This window comes from Rana temporaria, chromosome 2 (genome assembly GCF_905171775.1).
Source record: "Rana temporaria chromosome 2, aRanTem1.1, whole genome shotgun sequence".
NCBI lineage: Eukaryota > Metazoa > Chordata > Amphibia > Anura > Ranidae > Rana > Rana temporaria.
Window position 1 is genome coordinate 518,260,806 of NC_053490.1, and position 18,885 is coordinate 518,279,690.

The window sequence follows — 18,885 nt, forward strand, 5'->3', positions numbered from 1 at the left end:
TCTGTGGGACCTGTGAGAGAGAGAGAGAGAGAGAGAGAGAGAAAAGTGCTGCTGCAGACAGGTGCAGTGCTGGATCAATACAGGACTATAGGATATGTATTTAGGGTGGGGGAAGCAATCTGTGAAAGTGTGTTTTTTTTTTTTTTTTTTTTTATACCTTTTAATGTAGGTAATGCGTTTTAGAAATAACCTTTTTTTTTTGCCCTTCTAAAATCGCCATTTTTTAATCACTTGGCCACTGTAGGACGTCTGTCTGAAACATTTTCAGCCGGTAATTCCCTGTAATGCAAAAGTGATTGACTGAACAGCCACTCTATCACTTCTGTGAAAGGCGGTCCCACCCCCCTCTCGCCGCCATCCGATCACGGAGCTCGGGAGAGATGCGACCGGCGTCGATGGCTGAACAAGGAACTGACGTTGTTCCTCCCTCTCTTTAAACCCAGAAACAGGAAGCGGCCCATGCCGTTAGAAGGGATAACATCCCTTCTGATGGCAATAGACTGTGTAAAAATAGTTTTTTGTATAAAAAATTTTTTTACAATGCTCCCATGCTTGCACACAAGTGCAAACGCATACGTTACTTTTCACATATGTAAACGGCGATAACACCACACGTGAGGTATTGTTGCAAATGTCAGAGTAAAGACATTTATTCTAGCACCAGACCTCTGTGCAACTCTAAACTGGTAACCTGTAAACGTGTTTTTAAAGCGTCGCCTATGGAGAATTTTAAGTACCATAGTTTGCTGCCATTCCACAGGTGGACACAATTTTAAAGTGCGGCATATTGGATATCTATTTACTCGGCGTAACATCGTCTTTTATAGTTTACAATTTTTTTTATTATATTTGCGTGCAATAAAATTAGTCCAGCTGAACCTTAAAATAGCTACATCTATAGACATCCACGATCCAAGACTAACCTATCTAATCCTGTAAAGAAGAAATCTGTATACATACCTTTTTCTGAAGCCACTCCGGTGTGTCGTCTGATCCGGTCCCGCGCTAAGCTGTCAGAGGCGGGTGCAGAGGAGGCAGCCGACGACGTAATCCCCATAGTAACTCTATGGGTGAGGTCACTTCCCATTCATTTGACAGCCTTGGTCGGCTAGGTCCTCTGCAGAGCTTCTACCACTGGAGACCGGAATGGCTTTTAAAGGTATGTAATGTATACAGATTTCTTCTTTACAGGGCTAGATAGGTTAGTGTTAGATTGTGGATGTCTGTAGATGTAGAGATTTTAGTGGTGGGCTGAACTTCCACTTTATTTCCTTTGTTTATGTACCGTGTGACATAAACAATTCCAACACCCACCATTTTATTCAATAGGGCCTCTGCTAAAAGAAAAAGTGTGTGTGTATATATGTATGTATATGTATATGTATATGTATATATATGTATATGTATATATATGTATATGTATGTATATGTATATATATATATATGTATATGTATATATGTATATGTATATATATATATATATATATATATATATATATATATATATATATATATATATATATATATATGTATATATATGTATATGTGTATGTATATGTATGTATGTATATATATATATATATATATATATATATATATATATATATATATATATATATATATATATATATATATATATATATATATATATATATATAATATTGTGTGTGTATGTTAGTAAAAAGGGTCGATCTAACAATGTGTGTGTGTATATTAAATATATATATATCTATATATACACATACACGGTACGGAAAGATATTTAGACCGCCTTCAATTCTTCACTCTTTGTTATATTGCAGCTATTTGCTAAAATCATTTTTGTCCCCATTAATGTACACACAGCACCCCATATTGACAGAAAAACACAGAATTTAATAAAAAAGAAAAACTGAATTCTCACATGGTCCTAAGTATTCAGACCCTTTACAGGCACCCTAATACAGCCATGAGTCTTTGGGAAAGATGCAACAAGTTTTTCACACCTGGATTTGGGGATCCTCTGCCATTCCTCCTTGCAGATCCTCTCCAGTTCTGTCAGGTTGGATGGTAAATGTTGGTGGACGGACATTTTTAGGTCTCTCCAGAGATGCTCAATTGGGTTTAAGTCAGGGCTCTGGCTGGGCCATTCAAGAACAGTCACGGAGTTGTTGTGAAGCCCCTCCTTCGTTATTTTAGCTGTGTGCTTATGGTCATTGTCTTGTTGGAAGGTAAACCTTCGGCCCAGTCTGAGGTCCTGAGCACTCTGGAGAAGGTTTTCGTCCAGTATATTCCTGTACTTGGCCGACTGGGGGAGGCGACAGATGCCGTGTCCCTATGTACAAGAGACACAGCATCGGTCTCCTCTCTCCCGGACAGGACGTGGAGCTCTGTGTTTACACACAGAGGTCCACGTCCCTGCTGTCACCGCCGATCGCGGGTACCTGGCGGACATCGCGGCCGCCAGGCACGCGCATCGGCTTCCCAGCGATGCGCCGGGCACTCTGTTTCCCTGCTGCGCGCCCCCAGTGGCACGCACGGGGAATGTCAACAAGAGGGTGTCCAAAGACGTCCACTCGGCACTTGAGAGCCGCGCTGTGGACGTCTTTCGTCCATAGTGCCGATCCCAAGTGGTTAATCTGTAAAAATGTCATCAATTCTGTGTTTGTTTTTCTGTCAATATGGGTGCTGTGTGTACATTCATGAGTAATAAAAATGAACTTAAATGATTTTAGCAAATAGCTCCAAAATAACAAAGAGGAAAAAATTTAAGGCGGTCTGAATACTTTCCGTACCCACTGTAATATACTGTATATGTGTTTGGGGGTTCTTAGTAAATTTTCTAGCAAAATAGATTTTTACATAGGAAGAGAAATGTCCGACTTGGCCCGGATGGGAAGTGGTTAATATATAAGGCTTTGTGTCCTACATTTAAACAGGCTAGAGTTATTCTTTTCTAGCGTGTAGCTGTTGTCATTCTTTATAACCTTTCTCACAGTTGTTGCAGTAATGGTAGTAAATTCCAGAAGGTGTATATACTGTCTCCCATAACACTAATGATTTACTAGCTTGTTGTGTGAAATGTCTCTATAGAGGTTGCTGAATGAAAATTTGAGCCGTTTGGTAATACACACCTGTGCCTGGTTAGAAGTTGAGGTTGTTTACTTCTTGCAGTATCGTTTGGGTTTCCTTCATTGAAGAAGAGAATATTTCTGTGGTAGAGGGGCACACAGATGTAACATGGCACGTATGCCAGGTATTTCTGCACCTCCCCTATCTATAACATCTGGACTTTGTTGTACAGTAATGGTGTCCAAACATGTCCTAATTCTGACACATCTCAGAACCTACAAGAACCACACCATGTAAGGCAAAGCGCAGGCGCATTAAGTACTTCTAGTCATCAGACGTTTTAATTATTGCTTCTTTCTCTTTGGAGAACAAGGAGCATAATGCCTTCCATGCACTAGCTTGCCAAGACAGAGTATATTGCTGGAGGTTATAGCAGCACTGAAGGAGTTGAGGGCTAGGGTGGTCACCCTTCATCCATGTTTATGGTCAGCCTTGGTGGCATAGTTATAAGGCCCCTTTCACATTGAGGCGTTTTTCATGCGGTACAGCGCTAAAAATAGCGCTGCTATACCGCATGAAAAATCATGCCTGTAGTGTTCAATGTGAAAGCCCGAAGGCTTTCACATTGAAGCGGTGCGCTAGCAGGAGCGCTCCAAAAGTCCTGCTAGCCGCATCTTTACTGCGGTATAGGAGCGGTGTGTTCACCGCTCCTATACCGCGCCTTCCCATTGAAATCAATGGGAAACTGCGGTAATACGGCCCGCAACGCGGGCGGTATTAACCCTTTTTCGGCCGCTAGCGGGGGTTAAAACCTCACCGCTAGCGCCCGAATATCGCGGTAAATACGACGGTATAGCGGCGCTACAAATAGCGCGGCTATACCGTCACCGCGGCTCCACGCCTCAATGTGAAAGAGGTCTTAATCAGAGAATAGGTAGTCACTGGTGATGTATCACAGTCGTCTAACGCGCATGAAGAAGATTCACCTGCAGCCAATGTCCCATTCACAGCTTTATAAATCCACGTCTTAACCACTTGCCTGCCCGTCCATAGTACGTTTACTGGGGGCGGACGGCAGCTCCAGGCTAAGCGACATATGACTGTGCGCACCTCCTGCTGAGCTGTGCTGTGATTGGCCACATCACAAGTCTGTCAGCAGATCAAAGCCAATTCGTTTGGCTGTATACCTGCTTTAATTCTCTCTTTTTTTTTTTTTTTTAACCCATTATACTTGGGTGGATGCAGCATCTGTCCCCCGCCTCCTCTGCACCGAGAACCGAGCCACGAACACCACCGATGTCTCGGTTCTCTCAGCTCCCAGAGCAGAGAGCTGCTGCCTGTCAGTCAGCAGCTCTCCTCTCTGCTCCTCCATGCTCACTGGAGTGCTGATCTTTGGAAGGGTGGGGAGCTGTGGTAGTCTCTCAGCGGCTCGTTGAGAGGCTGAGACGAGCGTCCGTCTAGGCAGCCTGGGCACCTGGCGGATCCAGACTTTGTTGTGATGACGCGGTGCCTGGACTCATTGCAGTGATGTCAGCAGAGAGCGGACTTCAGACCACACTCTGCTGAAAATGTGACCCAGAGGAGAAGCCCAGACTGGAGACGAACTGCAGTCTTCTCCCATAATTTGTAATAAAAATATCTTTTGCCATTCTGAAGCTTCCCTCCAACCACTTTGCATATTTTATATATATATACTGTGATTCTGTACTTGCCAAATATGCTTCAGAAATCTCCCTCCACTGAGTCCTGGCAGCATCCATTTTAACTGTGGGCAGCTGAAGCTACTGTGTGTTCTCTTCCTGGATTTACACAAACAGAGGCACACCTCCAGCTCTGCAGCCCTGCGGCTCTTATGACTCATCCCACTCCCCCCCCCCTTCTGGCAAACTCTCACGAGAGTGTGCATGACGTCATAAGCCTAGGCTAATGACAAGACTGGAAACGGGAAGTGGGCTGTATAAGGTATTTACTGGCAGAAAAAAAGTTTTAATATCCAAAGTTAAAACAAAGGCAGAAGATTTATTAGATGGAAAGATGAAAAAATTACTGAAGGTAAATGTTTCTTTACTACTTGCCGACAAGCCGCCGTTGTTATACGGCGACAGGTTGGCTCTTCTGGGATAATTGTTGTAGCTGTACAGCGGCTCGCTGTATACAGCACTCCCAACATGCCCCTGCCCATTGCAATGAATGGGCAGTGCCCCTGAAGGGCCTGAAAAGCTCTTCGGCAGCGCTGCAACACAGGAGTTTTTTTTAATCCCTCCTTTCGAGTTGAAATTGCCACTAAAACTAACATCGCTTTACCGCTAACGCACGGGGTGCCCCAGTGTGAAGGGGGTCTTAAAATGACTTCTCATCCAGGGAGTGCATTACTTTCAGCGAACTCCAGATCACAACCTTTAGTCCTGGTTCACACTGATGCGGTGCGAATTCCGCACCACATCCAAGTCGCACCCCATTCATGCGAACCGCTGCCTCAAAAGCGATTTGCAGAATTGATCATAGATGGTGCGGTTTCTTTCTTTCTTTTCCTTTCTTTCTTTTTCTTTCTTTTCCTTTCTTTCTTTTTCTTTTTCTTTTTCTTTCTTTTTCTTTTTTTCTTTTTCTTTTTCTTTCTTTTTCTTTTTTTCTTTTTCTTTTTTTCTTTTTCTTTCTTTTTCTCTTTTCTTTCTTTCTTTCTTTCTTTCTTTCTTTCTTTCTTTCTTTCTTTCTTTCTTTCTTTCTTTTTCTTCTTTCTTTCTTTCTTTCTTTCTTTCTTTCTTTTTCTCCTTTCTTTCTTTCTTTCTTTCTTTCTTTCTTTCTTTCTTTCTTTCTTTCTTTCTTTCTTTCTTTCTTTCTTTTTCTTCTTTCTTTCTTTCTTTCTTTCTTTCTTTCTTTCTTTCTTTTTCTCCTTTCTTTCTTTCTTTCTTTCTTTCTTTCTTTCTTTCTTTCTTTCTTTCTTTCTTTCTTTCTTTCTTTCTTTCTTTCTTTCTTTCTTTCTTTCATGAATTCCAGGAAAGAAAATCGCTTGACTCCCCCATCAACACAGTCAGAATCTCTCTCTCTCGGAGCTCTTGTGTTCTATCGGGGTGGGCTTGATGGAGAAACTTCAGGTATAGCCACTAGCAATAATGGCATGAAAAATCCAACATGATGGGTGTACACAAGTCGATCAATGGGACCTGCCCATTCATAGTTCGAGTCTCAATGAACCGGCCTAGATTCTAATCCTCTATGGCCGGCTCTAGTACAGTGTATAGTCTTTGGTGATGAACATTGCTCAGCCTGATCTCTGATTCTTTTTGTTTTCCTCCGCAGAGCTGCAGAAGCGGTCATGAAGGGACAGGCAGAATCGATTGTCCTCTTCCACATACAGAGCACCTCAAACAGCAAAGCAGAGCGCACTTCAACTCCTACGGTGGGGATTCCTTACCTCCCTATATATTAACTGCACTTTCTCCTTAATGTTACTTCTCGTACAGATGTTTGCGTTCAGTACCAACACTATATACTTCTATTAATCTGAAAATGTACTTAGTTCCGATTTGTCATTCACACCTGGGCGTTTTGAAATCGCGAGCAAAATCGCAGCGACTCTGCCCATGATTTTAAAATTCTCATGTGTGAATGCAGCCCAAGGCTTCATGTACACCACAGCTTCTAAACTTGTGTTTAGGTGCTTTTGGCTTTTTTTTTTTTGCCAATTTTTGTAAACTCAACTCCATAAAAGCCTATCTGTCCATAGCGGAGTTCCACCCATTTTTGATAGGTGGTCTTAAACTAAAGACCACCTCAACATCTCGTTTTTGGATATTATTTTTTCCTTTTTTCTCTTACCTTTTTGGAAGTACCGAGTGTACTTCTGATTTAGCCGGGCTGCAGCCCATGAGTCACGTCCTCTTCTTTCTGCGGTGAGCCCCCCCCGTTGTGGGACTCGTGTGTGTCGAAGAAGACCAAGCCGGCCATTCACAAAGCGCTGCGCGACTCACCCATGCGCAGTAGGAAACTGTCAGTGAAGCCGCAAGTCTCCACTGCCGGTTTCCCTTAGTTGGAATGGCCATGCCGGCACCTGATCTGATGGACTGATTGGCCTCTGGGGCCTGACATCGCTGGCCCCCTGGACAGGCAAGTGTCCCTATCAACAGTGTTTGTAGCTGCTGACTTTAAAAAAAAATTGCCTCCGGCCACAAAACGCAGTAAAATCTTTGATTTTGCCGCTTTTTGCGTTTTCCCATGGCCGGTGGTCCTATTGGGCTATGTCTACATGAAGCCTTACACATGCGGTCTTATCCTCCTAAACTCTGCAGAACCAAGACAGTCTCCTTACTGCTGAAGGAAGTAGAATATAGCTGATAAACTTTTCTTTTAAGTTTCTTCCATATAATCCTGACACAACTTTTTGTTGTTTATGAGAATCAGTAGCCAACATTAAGCCGAGTCAAGAGATTAAAGAGGAGCTCCAGACACCTTTCAGAAAAATTAAGTCAATCACTACAAATACTGTAGCGGCTGACTTTTAATATAAGGACACTTACCTGTCCAGGGGTCTTGCAATGTCCTTATCCAAGCCCAATCTTCAATTGGCTTTTCTAGTAAGGAAAACAGGAAGTGAAACCTTGTGGCTTCACAGCCTGCTGCCTACTGCGCATCCGCAAGTCGTGCTGCGCATTGTGAATGGTCACGTAGGCTTCTGGGATCTGTCGGGTGTCCCAAAAGACTGCAGGGGGAAAGAGGGCGGCTAAACTTTGAGTGGCGATCTGACCTGGAAGTGGGAGCGGGTAAGAAATACAGCTCTGGCAACCTGTGAAAAAATAAATAAAAAATACTTCAAGTGCTGGAAACTATCTGATGATCCTGCCAGAAATTCTTTGGGCTTCTAACTTCCTGTATCGAGCTAACAAAGCTAAATAATGTTCTAAGCTGTGTCAGTTATGCTTGATTTCTGAACATCCCCTTCTCCTACCCCCTATTGCTTACATTCTCAGTACTGAATCCCATCCTATACCACCAGCTGTCTGCCTTTTCTTCCCCGTCTCCTGCTGTTTCATTGTGGCAGAAGCACTGTATTTTCAGCATGCAATAGAACATTTCAGCCATCTTTATTTCTAGCTGGATCACTTAGAATTAAAAAGGTTCACTCTGTAAAAAAAAAAAAAACAGAACTTCACCCAGAAGAGACTTTCCAATTAAAAAAAATCCTGTAGCTGCTGCCTTTAATTAAAGGACACCTACCTGTTCAGGAATCCAGCGCCATCCTAACCTGGGATAGTTCTTTACTAGCTTTTGGGTTCCCAGCCCTGGCATCCTAACTGCGGGCAGCTGGCTATGCTGCTTTTGGCTTCATAGCCAGCTATCCACTGAGCATGCACAAGCTGCGCTATGTAAATAGTTTTGCAGTCTTCTGGTACCTGTGACATGTCCCAGAAGACTGTGAGGAAGGAGAGGAGAACTTTCGATTAGATCTCAGTAGGAGTGGGTATCTGTCTAAACCATAAAAAAAAAATGCCAAGTGTGGCAGGGGAGGAGGACTTAAAGTGGAACGTCTTTTTGGGTGAAGTTCTGCTTTTTATGTTTGTGTTTTATTTATTTTTTTAGACAATACATGGTAACCTAGGTATGAGTTGTGTTGTATTTTTATCTATTTTTATTTATTGAAGGTTTTGCCTACACATTCACTTTAATTGATTTTTCTTAAATGTAAATCTTTAAGGTGAAGGATGTTGGATGAATTTTTAGTGAGGAGTGTAGTCTTCTCCCCACTTGCTACATATTCAGTCCAGTAGCTCTCACCATTATATAAAATCCAATGAAATCTGGATGTTATGGGCATATTCAAAGCAAGTGTTTTTTTTTTGTTTTTTATCCAAGCAAATGTTTATTTTTATTTTTTGTATTTCTGCAGAATACTCCAATCTCTACCAGTATTCGGAACGAACCTAAAGCAAACCCACGGGCACCTACACCCCAGGAGCAGAACCATTCACAGCCGGCCAAAGTGCAATCCAACCCACCTGGCCCAGCACTGCCTTCCAAGCCTGCAGCTCCTCACTGTTCTATTGGACAAGAAGGAGGCGCTGTGGAGAGCAAAGTCGCAGCCAGCAGCCCTGCCAACTCTAATGTATTACAGACTGAAGGATGCGGGCAAAGCTTGACCCCCAACAACCAAGCTGCCAGTCCAGTGTCTCAAGGGAACGTTGCTCCTCCAGTAGAGACTAAAACGGAGACAAAAAATCCCTCACAGCCGGTGCCTAGTGGGGAACAACCGCCTTTAGGCGAAAATCCTGACGGACTATCACAGGAACAGCTGGAGCATCGAGAGAGGTCTTTACAAACCCTTAGAGATATCCAAAGGATGCTTTTCCCTGATGAAAAAGAGTTTGCCCTAAAAGAACTTGCAGCCCAAAATGTTGGGCCTCAACAAAACTCTGGAATGCTGGACAATCCTCAGAAAAAGCTTGAAGGGCCAATACAGGCAATGATGGCTCAATCACAAAACTTAGGCAAAGGCCCAGGGCCAGGGCCCCATCCTGACGGAGGAATGCCATTTGTCCCCCAAGGACATAGGGACATGCCTTTTTCACCAGAGGATATGGTACCTCCACCGATGAATCCTCAGCCTGGCCAAGATCACCTTGACCACATGACCCCGGAGCAGGTGGCATGGCTGAAACTGCAGCAGGAGTTCTATGAGGAGAAGCGTCGCAAACAGGAGCAAGCAGTGGTGCAACAGAGATCCTTGCAGGACATGATGGTACACCAGCATGGACCCAGAGGAATGGTCAGGGGTCCCCCACCTCCTTACCAGATGAACCCTGGGGAAGGCTGGGGTCCTGGCGGTCCAGAGCCTTACCCGGATGGAATGGGCATGCCGCATCCAATGCCCCCGAAAGGCATGCCCCCTCATCCAAATGTGCCTGGAAGCCAAATGCAGCGATTACCTGGTTTTGTTGGAATGATGAACCCCGATATGGACGGACCTAATGTACCAAATCCTGGATCCAGACCTGGGCTTCCCGGTGTTAATTGGCCAGATGAGGTGCCAAAAATTAACGATGGACGTAATTTTCCCCCTGGACAGAGCATATTTAGCGGCCCAGGGCGAGGGGAGCGCTTCCCCAACCCACAGAGTTTGCAAGATGAGATTTTTCATCAGCACGTATCGGAAAAGCAGCTTGGCATGCCCCCTGGCATGACTATGGAGGGCATAAGACCTGTCATGGAAATAAACAGAGTTATGCCACCTCAAAGGAATATGGAGCCTGGGGGTGGTATGTTCCCACGTATGCCTGGAGATGCAGCACTGAGCCCATCAAGGATGGAATTCCATAAAGGGATGCCTCCTAACATGGGCCCAAACCGAGAGGTAGAGTTTGGCATGGGTCCGGGAAATATGAACATGAAAGTTGACATGAACCTTAATGTCAACATGAACTCTAACCAGCATTTAATGTCTCAAAAGTTGAGAGATGTGATGGGCCCTGAGGAAATGATTAGGATGAGGCCTGGAAGTAATGAAATGCTTTCTAACCAGCAAAAAATGCATTCTTCACCCCTTGAACACTCCCAACAGGAGTATATTATGGGCTCCAGACCTTATCTCAATATGTCCCAGGTCCCTGGAGGAGTACTGAGGAACCCCAGAGAACAGATGGGGCCTGATCAAAGGACTAACAGCCGCCTCAGCCACATGCCACCTCTACCTCTCAACCCAAACAATAACCCGGGCAACCTCAATGTTGCGCCGCCCGGTCAACGCGGCATGGGCCGTAAGCCTTTGGATAATGTTTCCGTTTCTGGCGGTCAAGTGAACTCTCCTGGTGTGAATCCTTTAAAATCCCCAACAATGCGCCAGGTCCAGTCTCCGATGCTAGGCTCCCCTTCTGGTAACCTTAAATCCCCTCAAACACCTTCTCAGTTAGCCGGGATGTTGACAGGACCAACGGCAGCAGCTGCTGCTTCCATTAAGTCCCCGCCCGTCATGGGGTCTGCTGCTGCTTCCCCTGTCCACCTGAAGTCTCCGTCCTTACCTGTACCTTCCCCAGGTTGGACGTCTTCTCCTAAGCCTCCAATGCAAAGTCCAGGAATACCCCCAAACCAGCACAAACCGCCGCTTGGCATCACATCACCAGCGATGATGGGGAATATGGAAGCTGGTAAGTTCTGCCATCTGTATCTTCCTTTTTACTTGCATATTTTAAGAAATGTAGGTTGCCCAATGGACTTTTTTTCTTTAACAGGAAACTAATGGGTTAATGAGTGCGCTTTAGTTTATGGTAAGGTCTACCCAGAAGTAATATTTGATATGACCTTTGACAATCTATATGGTTGCTGTGTTTGGTTGTATTCCATGCTCCTATGTATGCAGTTTCCCATTGGAACCTTTTGCTTGTATAGTGCATTCACTCTTCTTCCTTTAGTGGGATTTTGTTGATGTCAGTACGGCTTCTCTCCTAATATAGTTCAGTGGGAATACAAAAGCAGCTTGAAACGGGTTGAATGCAGATCAGGAGGAGATCAATCACAGGTCAAGTGCACCTGTCATTCTTTAATCTCAGATGCATCTCAAACTGTTCTTGAATAAAAGCGACGCAAGCCTTGAAGGCCCCTTTTCACATTGGGGGAGTCCGCCAGCAGATCCGCCTGTTCAGTTGGGGATCTCTATGCTGATCCACTCTGAGCAGGTGGATGACTGGTCCATGTCTGCTCCGCTAATGCAGAGTGGACACGGACACATCCCACTTTCTTCTATGGGTGGTCGGATGTAAACAAGCCGCCTGTCCGTTGACTGTTGTCCAATTCACCCGATATACGGATAAATCTGTCTGTTTTTAGCTTATCAGATTGGATGTCAGCGGGTGTCGATGAACACCGGTTGCTCCATAGAGTGCAATGGATTGGCTGATTGGGTCCACTTTAAAAAAAAAAAAAAAAAACCTGACAGGCGGACCCCGAACAGTCCACCCGTGTGAAAGGGGACGAACGCCTGTCTACACAGGTCAGAAATTATATCAAAGAATAAATGTGTTATTGAATTGGCTATTCTAATGCCGGCAGACATTCTGCTTGTGTGTATGTAGATCTGTCCGACAGAAGCTGGCCGTTGGGCCGCCTTCTGTCAGACGCGCATGCTGGAAAAGTAGCTGCCAACCTGTTGGAATACAACCGCTCAGCGGGGGAGATTGCTGGACTATCTTTGCATGGTTAGTACAGTGTCTTCAATCGGAGCCGACAGTTTTTTTTTCGTGCAACCTGTGGGGTTGCACGAAAAAAAAACTAGGTTGTACCCAGGCTTAAAGCGGAGTTCCACCCAAAAATGGAACTTCCGCTTATCAGGTCCCCCTCCGGTGTTGCATTTGGCACCTTTCGGGGGGAGAAGATACCAAATGTTAGGTTGTCCCCAGAAAAGTAATAGAGGTGAAATTAGAGATGTGGCCAAATCATCTCGGACGGAAATTGCATTTTAGGCCATTTTTCTGATGCAGAAAAAAGTTCAGATAATGGTGAAAAATGTGTTTTTTTTTTTTTGTTTTTTTAAGCAAATTTGCCACGATTTTCTCACGGTTTTACTTTGCGTTGTTTTTCATAGGCCATGTGACTCAAACTGCTTCAAAAATGTAACACGGGTGCATTATTAATGCATTGTTGCTGCGCTTTTGATGCATTTCAACGGGGGGGGGCGTTATTTTTTATTAAAATTACCAAAATGCAGAAAGAAAGATTTGTAGCAACTGCAACAAAAGCGCGAGAGACCTACTTTGCATTTAAAGAAGGGGTCTCAGACTAGCGGCCCTCCAGCTGTTGCGAAACTGCAAGTACCGTCATGCCTCTGCCTGTGGGAGTCATGCTTGTAACTGTCAGCTTTGCAATGCCTCATGGGACTTGTAGTTTCGCAACAGCTGGAGGGCTGCCAGTTTGAGACCCCTGATTTAAAGGGATGCATTTTTCTTGAGCTTTTATTGTGGTAAAGGTGCAGATTAATGGCTGACAAATGTATATTTAATTAAAATTTCATAATAACAAAAAAAAGTCAAATCTTCAGCCAAGTACATTCTGAATTTTCGCTTTCGGCACCAACATTTAGATTCTGTGCACTTCCTAGGTGAAATCATGCAATGGGGACATTGGCTCTGGGGATCCCCTTAATTTGCAGGAATTTTCCTCTCACTTCCTGTTTTGACTATGGGACAGGAAGCGAAGGGAAAAATCTCCATTGGGGAACAGATGGCAAGGAATAAGCCAACAGGGGTCCTTACTCTATCCAAAATGGTTGTACTTTGTACTTGGACTTTGGGTAAACCCAAACGCACACGAGGAGGTTGTTTAGAAAGAATGGCAATTTTGTTTGAGTGTGTTTTAAGACTACTTGCTTTTAAATGACTGTCAGAAAATCAACCTGTGGTGTGCTTGCGTGGTCATGGTTTCTCAGACGCATGATGTGCTCATGTCATGCCCTTTATGTTGGTGCTTGGAGGTCCATAATCTGTAGATTAAAAGTGTGCTAAGGGACGTAAAAAAAAACACCCCTCGATACTCGCCTATATGGATGCAGCATCAATGAAATGCTGCAGCTATCCCCTGCTGGCTCTAAGACCAAGAACCGAGCGATATGTTTGGTATCGATTTAACTCTATACAATCCAACCTTTTTATATTTTACAAACAATTGATTATTCCATTGTGTTTGTATTTTTTGGGTGAAAAATATGCATGGATAAACCTTTTGCGCAAATATGGTGCAACATTTTCCTCTGCTTTCAGAAAAGAGGTAATTTTTTATTTTTTTGCTATGTAATGTATCCTGTAACTAGTAGGATTGTTTTGATATTATCTGGTGCCACCTCTTCGATATAATATGTGGAGGTTTTTTTTTTTTTTTTAATCGGGGTGCCGCAGAGTCCCCAGGGATGCTGCAGCAAAGTTGCACAAAGCCCCGTACAATCCAACCATGAAAGGGTTACTGTGCAAAGATCGACATTTCATTCTCTAGCGCAGGGATGCCCAACCTTTTGAAGAGCGAGGGCCACTGAAGCGACTTGGTAACCGGGCCCTAAGGCTGTTTTTTACGCTGAATGCACCACATGTACCTGTGGCTTTCTTGCTGGTTAGCTGCACTTTGCCATAGACTTCTATTCTATCTTGCAGGTGTGGTGCAATTTCGGAAAGCACACCAAACCCACAGGTAATAACAGGAGTCTGTGGCTCAGGGCAGGTAAACCAAGTGCACCTGTGGAGATTTGTTTGAAAGCAGCCTAGTAACAACTGCAAAACAGATATGCCCCTATATACTCTGTGATGTCAGTAATAAACTTGCCTTTAATAAGTCTTCTATTCAGTTTTCCCCAGCTGTTGCTGTCCCAGGCAAGAGTGTATTTGGTATCGATTGTGACAGGAGCTGGCGCTTTACAGGAAGCATCGGCTTATGTGGCTTTGCTCTGCAGCTGCTTTCTCTACCGCCAGCTTCATTCACAACACTGAGGCTCTGGGATGGCGGGTGTCTGGGCTTGCCAAACCGCTACCCCTGAGCAGGACTCCGCAGGCCTTTGGTTGGGCACCCCTGCTCCAGGATCCCTATAAATAATAAGAAATATATATAATATGTAGTTTGGGGGGTTCTAAATATTTTCTAGGAAACTATATGGATTTTAACTTGTAAGCAACAAATGTCAGAAATGGGCTTGGGCATGAAAGTTAGATTAACCGCTTCCGGACCAGCCGTCGCAGTTGCGCCCCCCCCCCCCCCTGCGCGAGATGTTGTAGCTGTACGTTGGGTCCTTAACCACCCCTTCACGCCTTTATACGTCGGCAGAAGGGCACGGCTGGGCACAATCACGTACCTGTACATCCTCTTTAAGAGCCCAGCTGTGGGGTCACGAGTGCGCTGCCGAAGACGCACTCGCGACCCGGTCAGAAGCTCCGCGATCGCGCCTGCGGACCCGATCGCAGACGGTGTCCCGCGATCGGTCCCAGGAGCTGAAGAACGGGGAGAGGTGATTGTAAACACACCTTCCCTGTTCTTCATTGTGGCAGTGACACTGATTGTCTGTTCCCTGATATAGGGAAAGACGATCACTGACGTCACGCGTCCAGCCCTGCCCCCCTACAGTTATAAACACACATGAGGTCACACTTAACCCCTACAGCGCCCCCTAGTGGTTAACTACTAAACTGCAATTGTCATTTTTCACAGTAATCGGTGCATTTTTATAGCACCTTTTGCTGTGAAAATGACAATGGTCCCAAAAATGTGTCAAAATTGTCCGAAGTGTCCGCCATGATGTCGCAGTCACGGAATAAAAAGCTGATCGCTGCCATTAGTAGTAAAAAAAAAAAATAATAAAAATGCCATAAAACTATCTCCTATTTTTTGTAAACGCTATAAATTTTGCGCAAACCAATCGATAAACGCTTATTGCGATTTTTTTTTTTGATTTTTTTTACCAAAAATGGGTAGAAGAATACGTATCGGCCTAAACTGAGGGGAAAAACAAATTATATCTATTTATTATAGAAAAAGGTAAAACATTATTGCATTTTTTTCCAAAATTGTCGCTCTTTTTTTGATTATAGAGCAAATAATAAAAACCGCAGAGGTGATCAAATGCCTTCGAAAGAAAGATCTATTTGTGGGGGGGGGGGGGGGGGGGGGGAAGGACGCCAATTGTGTTTGGGAGCCATGTCGCACGACCGCGCAATTGTCAGTTAAAGCGATGCAGTGCCGAATCGCAAAATGAGGCAAGGTCCTTAACCGGCATAATGGTCCGGGTCTTAAGTGGTTAAAGGGGAGTTCCATTTTTTTTCATGTTTGTTAAAAGTCAGCAGCTACAAAAAGTGTAGCTGCTGGCTCTTAATAAACAGACACCTGCTCCACGGTCCAGCGACGCGCCGGCCAGAGCGCCTCGCCTCTCCCTCTCTGGCCGGCGTCTTCATTCTTAGTGTGGGCACCCGGCTGTGACAGCATTTTGGCTTCACGACCAGGCAGCACAGTGCTGAATAGCCAAAAAATCGCCTGGTCATGAGGTTAAAACCTTTTGGCGTTGGAGTGGTTAACCACTTATGATCCGGACCTCTAGGCAGCTAAAGGACCCGGCCAGGTTTTGCGATTCGCCACTGCGTCGCTTTAACAGACAATTGCGCGGTCGTGCGACGTGGCTCCCAAACAAAATTGGCGTCCTTTTTTTTTCCCACAAATAGAGCTTTCGTTTGGTATTTAATCACCTTTGCGGTTTTTATTTTTTGCGCTATAAACAAAAATAGAGCGACAACTTTGAAAAAAATGAATATTTTTAACTTTTTGCTATAATAAATATCCCCCAAATATATATATATATATATATATATATATATATATATATATATATATATATATATATATATATATATATATATATATATATATATATATATATATATATATATATATATATATATATATATATATATATATATACATATATATATAATTCTTCCTCGATTTAGGCCGATACGTATTCTTCTACCTATTTTTGGTAAAAAAAAAATCTAAAATAAGCTTTTATCGTTTGGTTTGTGCAAAATGTATAGCTTTTACAAAATAGGGGATCGTTTTATTGCATTTTTATAAAAACATTTTTTTTTTTCCTCCTAATGGCGGCGATCAGCTATTTTTTTTTCTCGTGACTGCGACATTATGGCGGACACTTCGGACAATTTTGACACATTTTTGGGACCATTGTCATTTTCACAGCAAAAAATGCATTTAAAATGCATTGTTTACTGTAAAAATGGCAATTGCAGTTTATGTGTTAACCACAAGGGGGTGCTGAAGGAGTTATGTTTCACCTAGTGTGTGTTTACAACTGTAGGGGGGGTGTGACGTCATCGATTGTGTCTCCCTATAAAAGGGATCACACGATCGATGACGCCGCCACAGTGAAGAACGGGGAAGGTGTGTTTACACACAGCTCTCCCCGTTCTTCAGCTCCAGGGACCGATGGCGGGACTCCAGCGGCGTTCGGGTCCCGGAGCCTTGGACCGGGTCGCGGGCGCACGCCCGGGCGCTAGCACAGGACGTACCTGTACGTGCATGTGCCCAGCCGTGCCATTCTGCCGACGTAAATGTGCAGGAGGCGGTCCTTAAGTGATTATGGTGCACTCTGGTTTCCTTGCTGACATTTCGCAGCATTGACACACTTCTTAGTGGGGGGGAGGGGTGGTCTCAAAGGTCACAGATAATCGCTGTGATCTCCTATAAAGGGCGTTTTTGTTTTCTATATACAAATCATTTCATTCCTGTACTTCCCTGCTGGGTTCAATGTAATAATGAAGGAATTTTCATAGCTAGAGCCCCCTCCTGATTTTTTTTTTTTTCCCTCTGCGTTTTAAAATGTTCTTCAGACGCACAGAAATCCAGGCATTCTAGTATTTTCATTGACTGTTAGCATTTCTTGCAGTTATCTCCTTGTTTTGCCTTCAATAATTACCATTGATTTTTTTATATTTTTTTTGCATTGCTCGAGGCCCGCGGTTACCATGGCAGCATTACAGCCGAGTCTGGGGAACATTCATTTTAGTCCGGCGGACATGTCATATTTTAGCTGTTCACAGATTCTGCATATAAAGTACGTCTCGGAGAAGAAGGCGTAAGGAAATTGTGTTTTTTTCTTAAAAGGGATTCATTTTTCTTTGGCTCGTGTCACACGAGTGACGCTGTGTTTTTTGTTATTTTTAGCGCCATAGCCTAAATGCAATTTACATTATTTTTTGTGTCGCCATCACTGTGCAAAGTGGTAATAGGTTGCTTCAGTGCTGTCTCACCCCCAGGTTGTGGTGGGGGGAGGGAGGCAGTCAAGCCTTGCCGTGGTGTCCATGTCCTGCACGGTTCATGGCTAACCAGCCTTGAACAGCTGTATGAGAGATCTGTTGCACTATCTGCACTCGCCATCTTTCATATTATCCATATGCCAGCTGGTAGAATAGATTCCTCAGTGTTATTGGCGTGTAATAAAAGCGTGCTTCTGTCCAAGGGAAGTGATGGAATTATCATGGGAAATTCTCCGTAGGGACGGCTTTTCTTTGCCAGGAACTGGGCATGTAATAGGGAGGTTCTATCGCCCCTCTGATCCTTGTCCCTTGGAAAAACGTACATCCCAACAGTGGCATATCTAGGGTATGGCAGCCATGGCACGTTCCATGGGCGCCATATGAAGGGGGTGCTGTTGAGTGGCAGCAAGGCACTTACCAGGGTCTGAGGGTCTCTTCCTCCCTAGCATAGGCAGGATCTCCATTTCAGCACCTTTGCTAATGGACAATGGCAGCGCTATCCCTGCTGAGTTCAGCCACAGCCCTCCCCTGTTCTCCCCCAAGGCTCTCCCATTCCATCTGGTCGGATTGGAAATGCACAAAGAAGGAGGAACATCAGTTTCTCCCTCTCCTCTGTGAAAACTGAGGACTAAAGTGATGAAGATTTCATCACTTCCAGTATTGGTTTTGCATTCACCTGGCCTTGGAGGGCAGAGGAGGCATCAGGGGTCTAATAAACCCCAGATTTCTCCATAAAGAGGCTATGTCACTACCCAAGGTATCACAAGGGATGATAAATATCACTGGTTTTGTTAGCTGTTTTTTTTTTTTTTAAGGTTTTCTGAAAGATGGGTTTCAAATGTTTCGACAGGGGCGCAGTTTCAGTGCTTGCCATAGGCGCCATTTTCACTAGATACGCCTCTGCATTCCAACCACCCCACCACCACCTGCTGACGGCTTTTGCCAGGCACGGGCGTTGGGGACGAGCGGGGGGTGCGCACACGCCCCTAGTGGCCGCTTCGAGAGCCCGACGTATATATAGCTACGGCTCTCGCGCAGGGGAGCCGACCTGCCGCCG

General features: G+C 44.4%; 1 protein-coding gene across 7 annotated transcripts in view; it reads left to right on the forward strand.

Annotated features, from left to right (window-relative positions):
- Nucleotides 1-18,885, forward strand: part of BCL9 (BCL9 transcription coactivator) — a 370,958-nt gene that overhangs the window by 336,385 nt on the left and 15,688 nt on the right. For all 7 annotated transcript variants that reach the window (XM_040339044.1, XM_040339045.1, XM_040339043.1 and 4 more), the window contains 2 exons: nucleotides 6,349-6,448; nucleotides 8,933-11,183. In XM_040339044.1, the coding sequence (XP_040194978.1) occupies nucleotides 6,349-6,448; nucleotides 8,933-11,183 (2,351 nt within the window). The remainder of the gene's footprint in view (nucleotides 1-6,348; nucleotides 6,449-8,932; nucleotides 11,184-18,885) is intronic.